This window comes from Salvelinus namaycush, chromosome 33, assembly GCF_016432855.1.
Source record: "Salvelinus namaycush isolate Seneca chromosome 33, SaNama_1.0, whole genome shotgun sequence".
NCBI classification, from domain to species: domain Eukaryota; kingdom Metazoa; phylum Chordata; class Actinopteri; order Salmoniformes; family Salmonidae; genus Salvelinus; species Salvelinus namaycush.
The window spans coordinates 23,570,611-23,592,998 of record NC_052339.1 but is presented as its reverse complement, the minus strand read 5'-3'; the positions used below and the strand labels follow the sequence as shown (position 1 = coordinate 23,592,998).

The 22,388-nt window shown below is 43.0% G+C and overlaps 1 protein-coding gene across 1 annotated transcript in view; it reads left to right on the top strand.

Moving 5' to 3' along the window:
• The first annotated feature begins 17,034 nt into the window (after positions 1-17,034).
• Positions 17,035-22,388, top strand: part of LOC120027978 (LIM zinc-binding domain-containing Nebulette-like) — an 89,765-nt gene continuing 84,411 nt past the window's right edge. The window contains exons 1-2 of the mRNA XM_038973074.1: positions 17,035-17,303; positions 18,802-18,896. Coding sequence (XP_038829002.1) covers positions 17,235-17,303; positions 18,802-18,896 — 164 coding nt within the window. The 5' untranslated portion in view covers positions 17,035-17,234. The remainder of the gene's footprint in view (positions 17,304-18,801; positions 18,897-22,388) is intronic.

Below are 22,388 nucleotides of genomic sequence, written 5' to 3'. Positions count from 1 at the left end.
AGGTATATAAAATCAAGCACACAGCCATGCAATCTCCATTGACAAACATTGGCAGTAGAATTGCCTTACTGAAGAGCTCAGTGACTTTCAACATGGCACTGTCATAGGATGCCACCTTTCCAACAAGTCAGTTCATAAAATTTCAGCCCTACTAGAGCTGCCGGAACTGTAGCGGAGAGGAAAACAGCATCAGGCAAGGATAACATGATCTAATCGTAACAAACACATAGACTGACTGAGCAGAGATTACAATCTGGCAGTGTGGAAGTGGCAGGGCTGAGTATTTGTAGAGGTCTTGATTATGGAACAGGTTGCAGCTGGTGGGGATCTGCTCTGACTCCAGCACACCTGTCTCCACCTACACAATCACACACACGCAGAGAGAGAGGGAGAGGGAGAGCGTACTGGGGGAGTGGTGGCAGGTCAAGGAGACACAGGATGAGCAGTAGAGGGCGTTGCAGGAGCAGATGTGACACTCATAAGGATACAGTATATTGTCTGCTAAATGAACAAACTTATGGCATGGCGCATAGCCAGATAACATACAGTAGGCCAACTCATATTCTGTTCTTCTGAAGTACATGTTCTTCATATCATGTTTCTTTAGACCTGCCTAAAATAAATAATGGATTTATTGTGATGTTGTATATTCAATTGATTTATTAGACTTTTGTAAATGTAGATGTTCCAAAGGAGCGCATCAGAGGTTTGTATGCGGCTTGTATACCTGGAGACTGGAGATGCTAAACGTGTTTATGTTAATTAATGTTCAATTATTGTGAGCCGGCAGGCTTTTGCATGACAATAACCTGCTGACAAATTTTCATAACCGCAACAGCCCTATCCAGACACATCAAAGGTACAGACGTCCTTCTGAACTGAGCTGCAGGAGAGGAATGAAACTGCTCAGAGATGTTACCATGATGCCATTGGTGATTTTAAAACAGTTACAGAGTTCAATGGATGAATGATGAATGTGCAGGTAGAGATACTAGGGTGCAAATGAGCAAAAAAAATAACTGTATAGGGATGAGGTAGTTGGATGGGCTATTTACAGATGGGCTATGTACAGGTGCAGTGATTTGTGAGCTGCTCTGACAGCTGGTGCTTAAAGTTAGTGAGGGAGATATGAGTCTCCAGCTTCAGTGATTTTTGCAATTCATTCCAGTCATTGGCAGCAGAGAACTGGAAGGAAAGGCGGCCAAAGGAGGAATTGGCTTTGGGGGTGACCAGTGAAATATACCTGCTGTAGCGTGTGCTACGGGTGGGTGCTGCTATGGTGACCAGTAAGCTGAGATGAGGCGGGGCTTTATCATGGTTGCATCATGGTATGGGTATGCTTGACATCGGCAAATACTGGGAAGTTTTTTCAGAATAAAAATAAACGGGATGGAGCTAAGCACAGGCAAAATCCTAGAGGAATTCCTTTCTTCAGTCTGCTTTACACCAGACACTGGGAGATTAATTGACCTTTCAGCAGGACAAAAACCTACAACACAAGGCCAAATCTACACTGGAGTTGCTTACCAAGAAGACAACGAATGTTCCTCAGTGGCCAAGTCACAGTTTTGACTTAAATCTGCTTGAATATCCATGGAAACACTTGAAAATTATCTAGCCATGATCCCCAACACCTTGACAGAGCCTGAAGAATTATGAAAATACATTGAACAAAAATATAAACACAACATGCAAAAATGTCAAAGATTTTACTGAGTTACAGTTCATATAAGGAAATCAGTCAATTGAAATAAATCCATTAGGCCCAAATCTATATATTTCACATGACTGGGAATGCAGATATGCAAAGATACCTTAAAAAAAAAAAGTCTGAAAAAGTTGCCAAAAAGTGTGGCATGGGCCCTCAAATCCCTTTTGTTTATCCCATGTGTAACTCTGTGTTGTTTTAGTCGCACTGCTTTGCTTTATCTTGGCCAGGTCGCAGTTGTAAATGAGAAGTTGTTCTCAACTGGCCTACCTGGTTAAATAAAGGTGAAATAAAAAATCCTCAAAGTTCTACAACTGTACCATTGAGAGCATTTTGACTGGCTACATCAGTGCCTGGTATGGCCCTCGATCACATGGTGCTACGGAGGGTGGTGAGGACAGCTCAGTACATCACGGGCTGAGCTCCCTGCCATCCAGGACATCTACAGTGGGGAGAACAAGTATTTGATACACTGACGATTTAGCAGGTTTTCCTACTTACAAAGCATGTAGAGGTCTGTAATTTAGGTGCACTTCAACTGTGAGAGACGGAATCTAAAACAAAAATCCAGAAAATCACATTGTATGATTTTTAAGTAATTAATTTGCATTTTATTGCATAAGTATTATAGTATTATTATTATCCTTTTCCGCAGCAACCAGTGATCCGGGTCAACAGCATCAATGTAACAGTTTAACTTTACGTCCGTCCCCTCGCCCATACCCGGGCTCGAACCAGGGACCCGCTGCACACATCAACAACTGACACCCACGAAGCATCGTTACGACTACCATCTGCCTCTGATTGAGAACCCACACTAGGCTGACATAGAAACAGACAAACTAGACACACAACATAGAATTCCCACCCAGCTCACGTCCTGACCAACTAAACACATACAAAACAACAGAAAACAGGTCAGGAACGTGACAGACCCCCCCCTCAAGGTGCGAACTCCGGGCGCACCCCTAAAACTCAAGGGGAGGGTCTGGGTGGGCATCTGTCCGCGGTGGCGGCTCCGGCGGTGGACGAGGGCACCACTCCACCATTGTCTTTGTCCACCTCCTTAGCGTCCCTTGAGTGGCGACCCTCGCCCCCGACCATGGTCCAGGAACCTTCACCAACTCCCCTCTACAATAGAGGAGACAACTCAGGACAGAGAGGTAGTTCAGGACAAAGAGGTAGCTCAGGACAGAGAGGTAGCCCAGGACAGAGAGGTAGCTCAGGACAGAGGGACAACTCCGGACTAGTGGCAGCTCCGGACTGAGTGGCAGCTCCGGACTGTCCCCGGACTGTCTCCGCAGCTCATGACTGGAGGGCAGCTCATGACTGTAGGGCAGCTCATGACTGTAGGGCAGCTCATGACTGAAGGGCAGCTCATGACTGAAGGGCAGCTCATGACTGTAGGGCAGCTCATGACTGTAGAGCAGCTCTGGCAGCTCCTGACTGGCTGGCGTCTCTGGCAGCTCCTGACTGGCTGGCGTCTCTGGCAGCTCCTGACTGGCTGGCGTCTCTGGCAGCTCCTGACTGGCTGGCGTCTCTGGCAGCTCCTGACTGGCTGGCGGCTCTGGCAGCTCCTGACTGGCTGGCGGCTCTGGCAGCTCCTGACTGGCTGGCGGCTCTGGCAGCTCCTGACTGACGGACGGCTCTAGCGGCTCCTGACTGACGGACGGCTCTAATGGCTCGGGACAGACGGGCGGCTCTAATGGCTCGTGGCAGACGGATGACTCAGATGGCGCTGGGCAGACGGATGGCTCAGACGGCGCTGGGCAGACGGATGGCTCAGACGGCGCTGGGCAGACGGATGGCTCAGATGGCGCTGGGCAGACGGATGGCTCAGATGGCGCTGGGCAGACGGATGGCTCAGACGGCGCTGGGCAGACGGATGGCTCAGACGGCGCTGGGCAGACGGACAGTTCAGACGGCGTTGGGCAGACGGGCAGTTCAGGCGCCGCTGGGCAGACGGGCAGTTCAGGCACCGCTGGGCAGACGGCAGACTCTGGCCGGCTGAGACGCACTATAGGCCTGATGCGTGGTGCCGGAACTGGAGGTACCGGGCTGAGGGCACGCACCTCAGGGCGAGTGCGGGGAGGAGGAACAGGGCTCTGGAGATGCACTGGAAGCCTGGTGCGTGGTGTAGGCACTGGTGGTACTGGTCTGGGGCGGGAAGGTGGCGCCGGATATACCGGACCGTGAAGGAGGACACGCGCTCTTGAGCACCGAGCCTCTCCAACCTTACCAGGTTGAATGGTCCCCGTAGCCCTGCCAGTGCGGCGAGGTGGAACAACCCGCACTGGGCTATGCAGGCGAACCGGGGACACCACCTGTAAGGCTGGTGCCATGTACGCCGGCCCGAGGAGACGTACTGGAGGCCAGATACGTTGGGCCGGCTTCATGACATCCAGCTCGATGCCCAACCTAGCCCTCCCAGTGCGGCAAGGTGGAATAGCCCGCACTGGGCTAAGCACGCGTACTGGGGACACCGTGCGCTTTACCGCATAACACGGTGTCTGACCAGTACGACGCCCTCTCACTCCACGGTAAGCCCGGGGAGTTGGCTCAGGTATCCAACCCGGCTTCGCCACACTCCCCTTTAGCCCCCCCCCCAAGAAATTTTTGGGTGAGCCTCTCGGGCTTCCAGCCTCTCTTACGTGCTGCCTCCTCAATCCAGCGCTCCTGGGCTGTGGCTGCCTCCTTCTCCTCCCAAGAGTGGCGATTCTCTCCCACCTTTGCCCAGGGTCCTTTTCCGTTTATGATTTCCTCCCATGACCATTCCTCCTGGTACCGCTGCTGCTGTTGCTGCTGCCCGTTGCTTGGTCCGGGTTTGGTGGGTGTTTCTGTAACGACTTTCTTCCTGAGATGAAGGAGAGGGCCAAAATGCAGCGCGGTTAGTGTTCAACATGTTTAATATGAACATAAACGGTGAACACTTACAACAATACAAAAACAACAAATGTGAAAGTCGAGACAGTCCTATCTGGTGCAGAACACAAACACAGAGACAGGAAACAAACACCCACAAAATCCCAACACAAAACAAGCCTCCTATATATGAGTCTCAATCAGAGACAACGACTACCATCTGCCTCTGATTGAGAACCCACACTAGGCTGACATAGAAACAGACAAACTAGACACACAACATAGAATTCCCACCCAGCTCACGTCCTGACCAACTAAACACATACAAAACAACAGAAAACAGGTCAGGAACGTGACAGTTACCCATCGCTCCACAAAAGCCGCGGCCCTTGCAGAGCAAGGGGAACCACTACTTCAAGGTCTCAAAGCGAGTGACGTCACCGATTGAAACGCTATTAGCGCGCACCACCGCTAACTAGCTAGCCATTTCACATCGGTTACAGTTACACTGTGCCTAAAATGACGTTGGAGGCGGTTTATGCTAGATAAATTAACATTCAATTCTCTGGCAACAGCATGCCAATTGCACACTCCTGTCGTGTCTTTGGCTATGCCAGATTAATTGCTATGACATGCTATTCTATAAAATAATTTCTCTGTAATTAATGATTGAACTAATCATGTAAATATAATTAACTAGAGAGGGACACCACGAAAGAATATTTATAGAGCTGTTATCTCCCGAATAAACTCTTAAAGATTTAGTAATATTTTACATCCATAGCAGTCACATTAATCGTCATTTTATTCAGTCTCATCTGAAAGTGGTAAATCCTTGGTTATCTGCAAGAATCCTGGCTAACAAGTTGAATCAGCAATACAAAATTGGGTTTAATTATTTATTTACTAAATACCTAACTAATCACACAGAATCACACATAAACAATTAAATCATAACTTGATCACAAATTGCCGTCATAAAGGCAAACGTCCCTAGCGGGCGGAACAGATATGACAGCTTGTTACACAAAGGGAAGGGGCGGGATTTTAGTGAAAGAGCGGGAGACTGGAACATAGGCGAGCTGTGCTATCGTAAATACAGTATCTTATGCAGTCTAAATTACCGCCCATTTGAAAAAGGAAAATGCAATAAATATTTACTCTGAGCTGCGCTTCAGTAGGTTGGTGGTAGACGGAAGACCGTATCGCCAACCCGAGTCCTCTGTCCTTTGAAGAATGTCTTTGGTGGTCACTGGATACGTTGGAGTAACGTCGTGTGTAGTAGACGGGATACTCTGACTGTCCTTCCTAACCTACGTTTGTAGCAGCTGTTGCTAACTCAACGGCTAGGAGGTATCACTTCTGTAGTGAATACGAGTTCAAAGTTCATACCATTTACAACCAAAGTCCATGCTGATGTTGGCTTAGTTCTGTAGTTATTATCTGAACCATTCTGACATCGGATCGTCATCCTAAATGCACCCGGAACAGGAAGTTATATTTTTGTCAATGGCTTTTATAGTGGAGGGAGAGGGGTGTGTCTGAAAAGTTTATAACCCATGTCTCTTCACAGGGGCGGGCCCCTGGTTGAGCAGAAGCCAAGCTTATGAAAACCCAAATCTCTCATTTGGAAGCTAAAATTACATTTAATCTCTTCACAAATAATTTCATATTCAAACATTTGAATTAAACAACAATTCCATGTGAATCCGATACCTCTGACGTTTAGACTTTCCACAGTAGAGTTTATGTCATTCTATCATTGATGAGAATGTGTCAGAGGGCAACCGAACTGACATAATATACCTTAAGTACCACCGCATATATTCAGTTGGTCGGATTACCAGAATATAGTTCATTTCCCCCCCAACTTCTGATGTTCCCAGAATCTCTATGTTAACCAATGGGTTTTCTTATGTCACATCAGTTATAGTAGGGAGAGAGAAAAAGGGGGAAAGAGGTATTTATGACTGTCATAAACCTACCCCCAGGCCAACGTCATGACACTCCCTTAGAACTTGAGATATCTGTGGCATTGTGTTGTGTGATAAAACTGCACATTTTAAAGTGGCCTTTTATTGTCCCCAGCACAAGGTGCACCTCTGTAATGATCATGCTGTTTAATCAGTTTCTTGATATGCCACACCTGTCAGGTGGATGGATTATCTTGGCAAAGGTGAAATGCTCACTAACAGGGATGTAAACACATTTGTGCACAACATTTTTGAGAAATAAGATATTTGTGCATATGGAACATTTCTGGGATCTTTTAATTTAGCTCATGAAACATGGGACCAACACTTTACATGCTTCGTTTATATTTCTGTAATGGACTAATGTTGCACAACACAGTTGTATTAAGCTTTTAGGGTGGGTTGCACCGACATGGTTTAAATTAATCTATGATTAGAGCTAATGTAGGTTTTGTAAATCTAGGTTTATAATTAAGCAGAGATTTGTTGTACCACTTAATTTGTATTAATTTAAATTCCTCAGGTAGGTCCTCCTCAGTCTCCTGCCAAAGTTATACAGAACTGCTACTGCAATAATGATTGTCAGTGTAGTGTCCATCTTCGTGTGGAGCCCCTCCTGTAGGCACTGTAATATTTTTTTCCACACTCCAACAACTCTATTATGAGACATCTTGCCAGGATATGAGATGTGTTGTATTCTCTCTCTTCAGATGTCTGGCGGTTTAAAAAGGGAGTGCTAAGTTACCCACGACATATCCATTGTCACGGAATACTTCTCCATTCTCGCCACCAGGGTTGGGAATAGGAATGTGTGTACAGTCTATTGCCCCTAGTACACCTGGGAATCTAGCTGTCTTATAAAATCCAGCTGCTGTTTCCTCTGTAGGATTGAACCTTATGTACTGATTCTTCAGACTGGCAATAGCACTGGACACTGACTACAATCCTCCAGACAGTTGACTTGTGGAATCCAAAAAGGTCCCCATCCACCATCTGGAAACATCCAGTTGCATAGAACTGTAGGGCCACCAAGAGCTGAAGTAGTGGGGGTACAGCTGCGTTCCTATCACTCCCATGCTTAATGGTTGGTCCAACCTTTCTTTCCAGTTGCATTACAGAGTCCTTGGAAAAGCAGTATCTCCTTGAAAACTCATCATTATCATAAAATTCAACAGGATTTAACCTGTCTCTAAATATTCTCTGAGGAACTCTATCGTTTTGGTCTCCGCAGTAGATATGCTGCCATTTTAGCAGTTAAACCATATCAGGTGGCAGTTTAGAATTCATCTCCAATCTAAATGTATATTCATTTTTTTTTATTGAGCAACAGGCGTAACATTTATCTAGGTTTAAAGTGAAAACTAAACTTATATTAGAGGAAGGATTTAATTTAACTATGATTAATTTAAAACTAAGTTTAACATTTGGTGCAGCACGATTAATAGATTAACCTTGATTTAACCCAGTTTAATTGTTAATCCATGTTGGTGCAACCCACCCTTAGAGATTTACCTAAGAAGGCTCACAGCTGTAATTGCTGCCAAAGATGTTTCTGACATGTATTGACTCGGGGACCTGATTACTTATTCAACGACTATATTTTAGTTATTTAATTTCTATTCATCTTTAAAAAAAATATTAAATGTCTTCCACTTTAACATTAAAGAGTAATTTATGAAGATTGTTGACAATTAAATCAATTTTAATCCCACTTTGTAACAATAAAATATGACGAAATCCAAGGGTTATGAATACATTTACAAGGCACTGTACACGCTTCGCCTTTGTACACACAGTACGTTGTTTTCATTTGACAATAACTTTTGTCTTGTTATGTATGTATTGTTGATCACTTGTTGTGTTAAATGTAGTGAAACATTGGTTCAACTCATTATATATGGTAATAGAGGGAGATTGGGGGATAAGGACACTTTGGAACGTTAAAATTACCCCTTGTAAAAGATGAGCTACCTGTCCGTCAAATGCATGTTATCTTGTAATAGCGAAGACATCTTTTTTTTAAAGTACGCACAGTTGGTGCTGGACAGACCAAAGGACCTTAGACATAGAAGAAGAGACAAAGAAGGCAAAAGATTGGATAATGCTCCTAGTATGAGTAAATATGCTTTTCATACGCTATTTAATGTGTTTTTATAGTGGTAAGTAACAATAATTATTGCCCAAGCAAAAGGCTAGTCAAGGTCTACAGTGGGAGGGGGCAGAGAAGAATCAAGGATTTCTGTAACTGACTGAACCAATCAAGTGTAAATCCCACTGCGTTCGGACCAGCCGGAAGGTAGGTGTCATCGTATGGTATTTATACCGTTCTACAGCGTCCACGCTTTGGATAATGGTTAGGGACTGTCCATTTCGCACATCGTGTGTAGAATTGGATATTTTCACATTTTATTTTTACGCTCTTACGTAATTTATGGTTAACTGTATGTTAGGAATGCGTTTGCAAACACAAGCATACAGCCGCGTTGCACACTGGGAATTAAGTTGAATATTCATGAACTGAAAAAATACAAGCGTTTGCATTGGCTAGTAAAGTAAATTAGCGAAATACAAATTCTGTTTCGTTGTTAGTGGGGATAAATTGACGGCTTGACCTATACATATGGTTCTGGGTCTAGTTCGTTTTTGTGAGATTTAATGCAGGCAAATATTTGAGTATATACTGTTTTCTGAGGTTACAACTATTAAGTATTACAAGGTGTGTGATAATATACATATCCGTCTATGCAAGTTACGTGAAACCCGTTACTTCTATTTTCCAAAAGACCAAATCAAATTGTGTAGAGAGCGGATTGGGGTCACTATCAAGCACTCCTGACTGACAATTATCAATCGTATGAACCCATGGCAATCTGACCCGTCGAGAGTCCAATGCTTTGCCATGCATATTTATAAATGGACATGTGACGCATATAGATCGTTTTTAGTCATGGTTGGTGAAATTGTAAAAACCATTATGGAAACTACATATTTGTTCCACCATTGCATTTAGTACAATCATTGCTAGCTGAAATTGATACAATATTATTTTGAAATATTTGTGATCTATTATTTGGAGAACTTGGCATTAGAAATAGGCCCCTATCATAGACAGCCGAGACATCATAAGGCACACGTTGAATATAATAGCAGAACAGACTTCGTGAACTATCACAATGAATTCCCAACTTTTTTAATACAGTTTTATCGAGATATATAAATAAGAAGTTGCCGTATTTGAGTTGTTGAACGAAACAGATAATGTAACCGACTGACGTATACGATGTATCAGACTCAATTATTTTACCATTATTAGCCACTCGGGTGCGCACCACGGCCGTGTTATTTCTGAGAACACTGGTTTCTAGCGTCTCTGGCATTATCACTATCATGGGCTACAGTGCTGTGTCGTGAGTGATGAGTCAAATTACAAATGAACAGATGGCTTAAAATAATATAGGGATAGACTTTTGCTTTGCCTTGATTTTCAATAGGTTATAATATAACATATTTGTAGGCCCTTGCCATGCTGCATCCTCTTCCATGGCTTGGATCCTGCTGCCTGTTACAATCAATAGGCCTATCTATTCCTCAATAACCTCTATTTACCATAACACTTCATTGATTGACTTCTACTCTTATGTCACTTTAGGACCTCACAGGATTAATCTTGTCCACCAGCCTGCTCTCTCTCTCTGTCAAACCGTCTGGTTTCTCCACTACTATTAACCATGTTGACCAATCAATCAGCTCTGGTCCCAGAGACCCACAAGGTGTTGAAGGCTTTTTTCCCGGCCCTAAAATAACTGATTTGCCGCAAAAAGGCCTGCATGTCACGTATTTCTGTAGGACCAGGGCTGGGGGAGACTGGATTATACCATCTGATGACAGACAGCGAGCCTTTACTGTACCAGTGAGTTACGGTGACCTCATCTTCTGTGATGCTTTATTGGATGCATCACTATATTATGAGCTGTGATGTGGACATAAATTGGAGTTGTGTGACATTGTATGGTTGGACTAGTGTCATAAGAAAGATCCAATGTAAATTCCATGATTGCAGATCAGTGATGAGCATTTTATTATCCCCACCAGACATTGTCCACAAAAGCATCATTCATTTGATTCTGCTGCACGAAGACGTGTCCCTGCAATGCCTCATTCCAGCGATGGAGTTTGTCATCAGAGAAGGTGGAGTTTGTTCTTCTTCTGGATCCTGCTGGAGAGCTACTGGGTAGGTAAGCTTTTGCTTCAACCCCATCATTACACACCTCGTTAACGCTAATCAAGGTTCTAATGAGCAGTAGAATCAGGTGTCCTAGCTAAGGGTTGGGGAGAAAGCTTGCAGGAGGGTACCTCTTCAGAAGGAGGGATGGGTAAACCTAGACTACACATTTCATTAATCTGAGAAATTGTGGTGTAGGCCTATTAAGATTATATGAAAAAGTGTTAAAATCTTATAAATCGACACCACTTTCATGCAAGTCCTAACTAATCACTGTGATTTATTTTCTCAGTGGAAGCTAATGAATTTCATGCTTAAAGATAAGGGTGACTTCATCTGCTCGTGGGAAATGGGGAAGTGGGAAGTCCGACATGAATGTGTTCACCTGCCTTTGAAGTCCGAAAAATAAGATTGTAGCTAGATAGCTAATACTAAAGTTAGCTAACTTGCTTAAACTAGCAACATTCTCCATATTGATAAGGTTGCAATTGTCAAAATATGATTTGTTGTCATCTTTTGGTTTAAAGGGTAAAGGTCAGTGGTGAAACGTCACAACTCTGCAACTTGAGTAGGATAACACCAGTTTCTCAGAGTTTCTCACTTGGAGGGTCGTTCAAGTGAAATTTTCCGCTGGGAACAGTCCTTGCTATCTGGGATCCTTGGGACATCCCTACCCCATTGAAGTAGAAAATTGTTAAATAAGGGTTATGATTAAGGTTAGGTTTAGGGTTGGAGTTGGGACATCCCAGTGAACTACGAGCTTCCGATAACGCGGAATTAGACCTGGAACAAAGTTTGTATATTCTTTATAGTTTACTCTTTTATTTAATATGGTTATAAACCTCTATGCCTTAAATGTATTGTGTCTATGTATGTTGCTACTCTATTTGCTGTTTTGCTGTAGGATACATAGTTTAATAATTCCACTCAAGATGTAGCTAGCTTCATGCCCTGCCTTTGTACACACAGTACATTGTTTTCATTTTACAATAAATTTTCTCCAGATACAGGCTATAAAAAAAATATATATTCTCCTTGTAGATATCTTGTGTGATTTCTAGTGAAAAATTGGTTAAACAAGTCAATGTATATGGCAATAGAGGAGGGAGATTGAAGGATAAGGACACTTTAGACAAGCTTAAATAACACCTACCTATCTGTCTAGTGCGTTATGATAAGGGATAATCAACGAGGGGCTATTCGTTCTATGGAAAATAATGAACAACGTGGAAGGTGTGCCCCACGACTTGCTAGCGGAATGGAACTGACCTTCCACGGAGTTGCATTATTTTCCAAATAACGCACAGGGCCCGAGAAATAGACTTGCTAGTTTAGCTAACAAACCCATTATGAAAATAAAATTCAATAATGCCAATAATGTTTTCAACTGCCAAACTATACCTTTACTATTACAATAATTTTTATACATCTATATATTTTTATTTTATTTATATACATATACAGTACCTGTCAAAAGTGTGGACGCACCTACTTATTCAATGGATTTTCTTTATTTTTACTATTTTCTACATTGTATAATAATAGTGAAGACATCAAAACTATGGGAAAAAAAGCTAATCAAAATGGATTTGAGATTTTTCAAAGTAGCCACCCTTTGCCTTGATGACAGCTTTGCACACTCTTGGTATTCTCTCAACCAGCTTCATGAGGTAGTCACCTGGAATGCTTTGCCAACAGTCTTGAAGGAGTTCCCACATATGCTGAGCACTTGTTGGCTGCTTTTCCTTCACTCTGCGGTCCAAGTCATCCCAAACCATCTCAATTGGGTTGAGGTTGGGTGATTGTGGAGGCCAGGTCATCTCATGCAGCACTCCATCACTCTCCTTCTTGGTCAAATAGTCCTTGCACAGCCCGGAGGTATGTTTTGGGTAATTGTCCTGTTGAAAAACAAGTGATAGTCCCACAAATCAGATCGGATGGCGTATTGCTGCAGAATACTGTGGTAGCCATGCTGGTTAAGTGTGCCTTGAATTCTAAATAAATCACTGACAGTGTCACCAGCAAAGCACCCCTACACCATCACACCACCTCCTCCATGCTTCACGGTGGGAACCACACATGCGGAGATCATCCGTCACCTACTCTACATCTCAGAAAGACACGGCTGTCTCAAATTTGGACTCATCAGACCAAAGGACAGATTTCCACCGGTCTAATGTCCATTGCTCCTGTTTCTTGGCCCAAGCAAGTCTCTTCTTCTAATTGGTGTCCTTTTTGTAACAATTCGACCATGAAGGCCTGATTTCACACGGTCTCCTCAGACACATCGCAACATCAACTGTTCAGTTACTCTGTGAAGCATTTATTTGGGCTGCAATCTGAGTTGCAGTTAATTGGCGATGTCTGAGGCTGGTAAATCTAATGAACTTCTCCTCTGCTGCAGAGGTAACTCTGGGTCTTCCTTTCCTGTGGCGGTCCTCATGAGAGCCAGTTTCATCATAGCGCCTTTTGGTTTTGTGACTGCACTTGAAGAAACTTTCAAAGTTCATAACATTTTATGGATTGACTGACCTTCATGTCTTAAAGCACAGGTGTCAAACTCATTCCACGGGGGGCCGAGTGTCTGCGGGTTTTCGCTCCTCCCTTGTACTTGATTGATGAATTAACATCACTAATTAGTTAGGAACTCCCCACACCTGGTTGTCTAGGGCTTTATTGAAAGGAAAAACCAAAAACCTGCAGACACTAGGCCCTCCGTGGAATGAGTTTGACACCCCTGTCTTAAAGTAATAATGAACTGTCATTTCTCTTTGCTTATTTGAGCTGTTCTTACCATAATATGGAATTGGTCTTTTACCAAATACTGATATACACTGCTCAAAAAAATAAAGGGAACACTAAAATAACACATCCTAGATCTGAATGAATGAAATATTCTTATTAAATACTTTTTTCTTTACATAGTTGAATGTGCTGACAACAAAATCACACAAAAATTATCAATGGAAATCAAATTTATCAACCCATGGAGGTCTGGATTTGGAGTCACACTCAAAATTAAAGTAGGAAACCACACTACAGGCTGATCCAACTTTGATGTAATGTCCTTAAAACAAGTCAAAATGAGGCTCAGTAGTGTGTGTGGCCTCCACGTGCCTGTATGACCTCCCTACAACGCCTGGGCATGCTCCTGATGATGCTCCTGTATGACCTCCCTACAACTCCTGGACAGTCTGTGGTGCAACGTGGCGTTGGTGGATGGAGCGAGACATGATGTCCCAGATGTGCTCAATTGGATTCAGGTCTGGGGAACGGGCGGGCCAGTCCATAGCATCAATGCCTTCCTCTTGCAGGAACTGCTGACACACTCCAGCCACATGAGGTCTAGCATTGTCTTGCATTAGGAGGAACCCAGGGCCAACCGCACCAGCATATGGTCTCACAAGGGGTCTGAGGATCTCATCTCGGTACCTAATGGCAGTCAGGCTACCTCTGGCGAGCACATGGAGGGCTGTGCGGCCCCCAAAGAAATGCCACCCCACACCATGACTGACCCACCGCCAAACCGGTCATGCTGGAGGATGTTGCAGGCAGCAGAACGTTCTCCACGGCGTCTCCAGACTCTGTCACGTCTGTCACATGTGCTCAGTGTGAACCTGCTTTCATCTGTGAAGAGCACAGGGCGCCAGTGGCGAATTTGCCAATCTTGGTGTTCTCTGGCAAATGCCAAACGTCCTGCACGGTGTTGGGCTGTAAGCACAACCCCCACCTGTGGACGTCGGGCCCTCATACCACCCTCATGGAGTCTGTTTCTGACCGTTTGAGCAGACGCATGCACATTTGTGGCCTGCTGGAGGTCATTTGGCAGGGCTCTGGCAGTGCTCCTCCTGCTCCTCCTTGCACAAAGGCGGAGGTAGCGGTCCTGCTGCTGGGTTGTTGCCCTCCTACGGCCTCCTCCACGTCTCCTGATGTACTGGCCTGTCTCCTGGTAGCGCCTCCATGCTCTGGACACTACGCTGACAGACACAGCAAACCTTCTTGCCACAGCTCGCATTGATGTGCCATCCTGGATGAGCTGCACTACCTGAGCCACTTGTGTGGGTTGTAGACTCCGTCTCATGCTACCACTAGAGTGAAAGCACCGCCAGCATTCAAAAGTGACCAAAACATCAGCCAGGAAGCATAGGAACTGAGAAGTGGTCTGTGGTCACCACCTGCAGAACCACTCCTTTATTGGGGGTGTCTTGCTAATTGCCTATAATTTCCACCTGTTGTCTATTCCATTTGCACAATAGCATGTGAAATGTATTGTCAATCAGTGTTGCTTCCTAAGTGGACAGTTTGATTTCACAGAAGTGTGATTGACTTGGAGTTACATTGTGTTGTTTAAGTGTTCCCTTTATTTTTTTGAGCAGTGTATATAAATATATATATAAAAAGTCAGTAAAAAAAGAAACGTCCCATTTTCAGGACCCTGTCTTTCAAAGTTAATTCGTAAAAATCCAAATAACTTCACATATCTTCATTGTAAAGGGTATAAACACTGTTTCCCATGCTTGTTCAATGAACCATAAACAATTAATGAACATGCACCTGTGGAACGGTCATTAAGACACTAACTGCTTACAGATGGTAGGCAATTAAGGTCACAGTTATGAAAACTTAGGACACTAAAGAGGCCTTTCTACTGACTCTGAAAAACACCAAAAGAAAGATGCCCACGGTCCCTGCTCATCTGCGTGAACATGCCTTGGGTATGCTGCAAGGAGGCATGAGGATGTGCAGATGTGGCCAGGGCAATTAATTGCAATGTCCATACTGTGAGACGCCTAAGACAGCGCTACAGGGCGAACAGCTGATCGTCCTCGCAGTGGCAGACCACGTGTAACAACACCTGCACAGGATCGGTACATCTGAACGTCACACCTGCGGGACAGGTACAGGATGGTAACAACAACTGCCCGAGTTACATCAGGAACGCACAATCCCTCTATCAGTGCTCAGACTGTCCACAATAGGCTGAGAGAGGCTGGACTGAGGGCTTGTAGGCCTGTTGTAAGGCAGGTCCTCACCAGACATCACTGGCAAACAACGTCGCCTATGGGCACAAACCCACCGTCGCTGGACCAGACAGGACTGGCAAAAAGTGGACAGGTGTCTTTTATACAGGTAACAAACTGAGATTAGGAGAACTTTAAGAGTGTGCTCCTAATCTCAGCTCATTACCTGTATAAAAGACACCTGGGAGACAGAAATCTTTCTGATTGAGAGGGGGTCAAATACTTATTTCCCTCATTAAAATGCAAATCAATTTATAACATTTTTGACATGCTTTTTTCTGGATTTTTTTGTTGTCATTCTGTCTCTCACTGTTCAAATAAACCTACCATTAAAATTATAAACTGATCATTTCTTTGTCAGTGGGCAAACGTACAAAATCAGCAGGGAATCAAATACTTTTTTCCCTCACTGTATCTATTCCTCAAGAACCTCTATTTCCCATAACACTTCATTGATTGACTGCTGCTGTTATGTCACTTCAGGACACAGACCTGTGGGGTGGAAATGGTTTGCAGTCGACCATAATGAGAGAGTGAGTCATTTGGTATGGGTATTGTACTGAAAATGCTTTTAAGATGGGAAATTATTGCAAATTCCAAATGCACATGGGGATGCACACCCACTTTTTCAGGTGGTTTGTTGTGATTGGGATTTCTAGATCTGTTGTGTATGTGGTCGTGCCTATATTTCGTGACTAACTTGCACTCATACAAACAAAAACCTCAGTATGGGATCCTTTGATCTTCTTCCCACTGAATTTGTTATGTAATGCTGCCAGTCTCTTTGTCTTCACACAAATTACCATGGGACATTTTCTGCCTGTGCTCATCTTTCAGTTGTGCTGCTGGTCCACAGATTTAGGATTGTCATGGATGATGGAAACAAAACAGGATGGTTCTACAGAGAATTATGAGTCTTTTTTAAATGAAAAGATTGCAAAGTAAAAGATTGTGAAATTAAATGACAGATTGTAAAGATAACCGTTCATGTGATGCTTGGTAAACAAGTAAAAATTGCTTATATTTTGTTGCCTACGACAACAATTTTAGCCTACCCATCAGCGTTCAGCAGTACATTAAATTGAATAGGCTTATGTTGAATTTCATTTGCTGCCTAGTTTGGCCGCTCTCTCTCTCTCTCTCTCATATATAAAGAACGCAGGAACATCATGTGGTCCTGGCTTGGCGCTGTCGCTGAATCAAACAGCTTGGATCGTGGTAGGTGCTGTGTCACACAAGCAGCCACAGTTTACGTCTGTTCAATTGTAATGCGGCATCCACTCAGGACAGGATAGTGACTGTGCGAACTCTGAGAGACGCGCTACTTTGTTTATTTCTACCGACTTGACCTCGGGATGTGAAGTAAAGCTGTTACCAGATTTCAAAGAACTATTTGCACACTAATACATTTGATTTATTGTCGTGGGGAATAAGACGCATATTTGAAAATGAACCCTCCGTGTGCGCGCTGTGGGAAAATTGTCTATCCGACGGAGAAAGTCAACTGCCTTGATAAGGTGAGATGATCACAATTTCAATGCACTCATATGATTATGTCTATATCAGAATTGACTACAGTGTATTTCAGCAGCCTGTTAGTGGATTTAAAAAAAACTTTGATTCAAACTTCTCTTTGGCCACATAGTCTAATTTTACAGAACAGCGAGTGCACTGCTAAGCACAAAACCAGAATAGCCTACATTTGACTATACCAAAAGTTTTTTAGTGTGGTTTTGCTTAGCTTGTGTTACTCTCATGATATGTGTATTATAATAGCATATCTATTGTAGTATACACTCTCAGAAAAAGGGTTCCATCTCCTATGGGGAAAGCTGAAGAACCCTTTTAGGTTCTAGATATCACCTTTTTCCCCCCTAAGAGTGTAGGAGGATATTGAGCATCATATTGACATGGCAAGGGGATGGGATAGCCTACAAGTTTACCCTTTATCCCCTGAAGGACATATTCTCAGATTTGCTCAATAGGGAATGACTGGCATTTTCTTGCTGTGATCCTTTATTTATTTTTTACCTGCTCTTCCTTTTTGTGCACTTGATCAAAATATGAATTCTGGTTTATGGTTGAATATGGCCTACAACTAGTTAATGATCGATTTAATAGCCACTTTGCATTATTTTTGTCTATGTCTATGTCAGACCTAGGATCTATACTACTACTACTACTACTATTACAGTTTAATAATAGAAAGGTCCTTTAGGAGTGAGCGTCTTATGTCGAAGTTGTCAAACCCAATCCCTTTATCTTGACCCCTCAACCCTTGGCTCTACTTTTTCCACAGGCCTGCCCATTACCTAAACCCCAAACCCTTGTCCTGGCCATATGGCCCTATGGAACCCATGTGGTCCACTTTCTGAGGACGTCACACACACATTACATCACGCACATGAAATCCACGTAAACACATCATGGGCAATGAATACTGTATGGCACCCATCCAAACAAATCCATGGCGGAAACGCCAGTGGACAGTCGTAGCACCTGTATATCTGCAACCAAATGCATGGCCTATTGTAGGCCGACAGCTCAGAACCCTATACATCAGAGACATATATTCTTAGTAAAACGATTTACTCAATTTAGAATCAGTAATTTCCTCAGAATTAGTTGAAATAGATAACCTTTGTTTAATTAATAAACCTTTCTTCTTGAGGACCTTACTAATTCACAAACTGGTCGTTTTTGTTTAGAACCACTTGGTTGTGATAATAGACATCTGGAATATCGGTCATCTCTGCGCCTCCCAACTAATTGAGGGGCGGCAGGTAGCCAAGTGGTTAGAGCGTTGGGCCGGTAACCAAAAGGTTTCTAGATCGAATCCCTAGCTGACAAAGTAAAAATCTGTCGTTCTGCACTTGAACAAGGCAGTTAACCCACTGTTCCTAGGCTGTCTTTGTAAATAAGAACTTGTTCTTAACTGACTTCCCTAGTAAAATAAAGGCCATTATTCATTCACTATGATTTGACTTGAAATATAATTTGTGTTTTCTTTTCCAGAATTGGCATAAAGGATGCTTCCACTGCGAGGTGTGTAAGATGACTCTGAACATGAAGAACTACAAAGGCTACGATAAGAAGCCCTACTGCAATGCGTGAGTGTCGTTGCTATAGCTAATTATTTGCTTTGGTTTTAGGGCTTGTCAGGGGTCTTAAAGAGTTTTGTTGATTAAGTGGTAGATGTAGAGTATGGACACATGGGAATTAATGGGCAATGCATGTATAGTGTAGGTGATTTTGAGAATTTCCTAAAAAGTCAGTGTTACAGTACAGGGGAGATAGTTCATGCATGTGAGAGAAAAGGCCCTGTCCTCGTCTCCAAAGCCTGGATGATCTACCAGTAATCTCAGGCTTGTTACATCTGAAACACACACATGATGTGTCTGGTTTTCCCTGGCTCTTCTTTAGGGCAAAGCTCTCAGATGAGAAATAAAAGAGTAGGCTGGAGACTGGCCTGTTGCATAGAACAACATGGCAACTAGGGCCTTCTATCAGAGAGCACAACAAGTCTATTTCAGTCCCCCAGCATGAAAGGAGATGGAGAGCCAATGCTTCTGCCTAGTTTTCTGCTTTGTGTTTCTCTTAACCATTCAGAAAAACAGCCCTTGGCTTTAAACAGGCTCTTGTAGCACACGATTCATACACAGGGAGGAAGAGAGGGATGGATGGATGGATGGAGGGATGGAGGCTAGAAAGGGAGGGATAGATGGAGGGAGGGATAGATGGAGGGAAAGAGGGATGGATGGATGGATATACACACACAATTACAGGAGTGCAATTACTGTTTCTTCTTTCTATATAAAGCACAGCCCATGTGCTTGGTTAACTTTACCAAGCTCTTGATCCGAACTGCAGGGTTACCTCTACCAAGCTCTTGTTCTGAACTGCAGGGTTACCTCTACCAAGCTATGGTTCCGAACTGCAGGGAAGGGGAGTATGCACGCCCACTAAGCTGAACAAGTGTGGGTGAGATTAAGGGTCAGATTCTGGTGCTAGTGTGGATGTATAGTGCAGTTTGTTCAAGAAGAACACCTCCAGCATTTCAATAATAACATTTTAAAGTGAATTTAATCTGCTGTCCTTGTATTGTTATTGATAGGGTTGTGTGTAAAGGTGGTCCATACCACTCTTGCCAATGAGCAGATTCATTGTAGCCTTCGTTTGAACAATATATAAGGCATAGACAATATATATTTGCTGTATTATCAGTGCATACACAGTAGAAATGCCCAAACTGTTTTTCATCAAAGTCTTGTTTTGTGTAATTTCAACATATTTGTTTAGAGAAGTCCCCAAGAAAATACTGTGTTATAGAGCCATACAGGTGAGTGTACCGAAACACAGCCTCTAAGTCTGCAAACAGAATACACTTAGTCCTAACCTCCTCACACACCCTATAGCATTTACTTTATGGCTGCTTTGGGTGAAAATGACTCTGACTTTTAGGGCCATAAAGCTGTTTCTTCTCCCAGTGGGGGAGACTAATACTTTGTTTCACCCAAGCCCACCTATTTAATTCTGATACTATACCTCTCCATAGCCTCTAGAAGCCTTTAGTGTTCTGACTATATTCCCTACGTGACGGGGCCAATAGTAAGATCATAGCAACGGATGTTGAACTGTGCCTGAAAACAAACAAATGTTGTGTATGTCTGTGCATGTTTGAAAAATGGCACACACTTTGTCATGGTGATTAGTGTCAGCGAAATGAAGCTGTTCCTCAATATGTTGGAGTGGTTCACTCTTTTAAGCACCACCCCCACGGTTTCCAAACCTTGGGTCAGTACCTTTAAAGGTTCTTATAATAGCCAAGGTTCTTGGGACTCTCTCTCTCCTCTCTCTCTCTCTCTCTCTCTCTCTCTCTCTCTTTCTCTCTTTCTCTCTCTCTCTTTCTCTCTTTCTCTCTTTCTCTCTTTCTCTCTCTTTTACTCACTCTTTCACTCTCGCTCAAACTTTTGGGAAAAAGTAATGCTACTTAGCCTTTGACGTCCAGGGTAAAGCTTCTCTTCCAGAGTCTCGGGACAGAATCTACTAAGTTGCAAGAATGGATGCTTTTCCCACTGGCTTCCTCTGTGTCTAGGTATTATAAGCCCTTGGTTTCTCCAGTATCTCCCTGTATGCATGCATATGTTTGTCGCGTTTTAGGTCATGATGGGTTGTAATAAACTCTCAAATCTTACAGGTTGTGCATTGCATTTACATTTTCGGCATATTTTAGTCTTATACCGAGTGACTAACAGTCAGTCCTGGGTTGGTATGAGACCCAGGAGTCACTCACTCCAGCGTTCACCTCTGCTTAAGCGTAGGTCAAGGAATACTGCGAGGTTAATTACATGTCAGGGGATGAGAAAATATATCATCTGCCATTCCTGGCTCTTTTAAATGAAGCTGTGTGACACTGAGTTCCCAGTTCATCATTCATATTTAAGCATCCACTCCTGCATAGCATTATTGCAGTGTAGAGGAAGGCTTATGTTCAGTCATGCCAATTCGATCTTTTAAATGCAAATTTCTCTAAAATATTTATATTTAATTAACATCTCTTTTTAAGTTAGAATAATTAGATCATGTTATGTAATCTGACTTCTCAATAGAAAGTGGTGATGCAAAGATGAATCCCATTTCCGAGTCTGTCTGGTGTACTGTGCCTTATAGTTTTAAACCAAACCAAATATTGTATTTCCATAATATAGTTTTATTTAATGTCTACAGTATACCATAACTCTACCATATGAGCCAGTGATAGTTGTGAATATCAATTGTATGAGAATGGTGATGATGACATGAGTGATTTTCAACTACTGCCATTGAGGGATATGACAAATGCCCCAAAAGTAGCATTTCAAATGTCATTGTTCACCACACATACAGGGGTTGACAATGTCATTTGTCATGCAGACAAGAGATATGAGGGAAAGTTATGTAACTCTCTGACTAATCTTTTATGAGAGAACCCAGAACTGAAAAGGCAGAGATCTGAAGCAGAGTAACTTTTTGAGAAGATACGCTCCAGAATGTTATGCATGAATAGTTGAACAAATGAAAGCAAAACCATTAGTTATGTGTTGCATCAAAGCATGTGATTTTGACCCAATTAGGTATTTGATCAAATACAGCCAAGTTGCTCTTTATTTATTGGATATTATCCCCCCAACCTCTGTCACAAAGCGTTCCTGCTGCACAAGGGGTGCATCTCAATAGTCAAAAAAGTCATCCTCAACTCATCTCTTTTCCTCTACTTATTAAACTAACATGCTGCTAAATGAAATATATATTATTATTATTATTATATATTATAACATCAAATAATGAGACAGGTGAAAGCGATTTCCAGGTCATTCCATTGTAGAATCCTCCATATTGCTATACAACTATCTTTTCAGATCAGCAAAGATGAAGGAAAGGAGACGAGGAGAGAAAGCCACTTAAGACAATTGAGAAACACCTGGGGACTAAAAGAAGTACCAGTGAAGTGGCTCACTTGATGGCTGAGCTCAATGATCAGAGCGTCTATATAATAGAGTGCTGTATCGTGTTCACTTGGATTACTGAGGCCTGAGCTCATTAAAGCGACACCTAACGCAAAA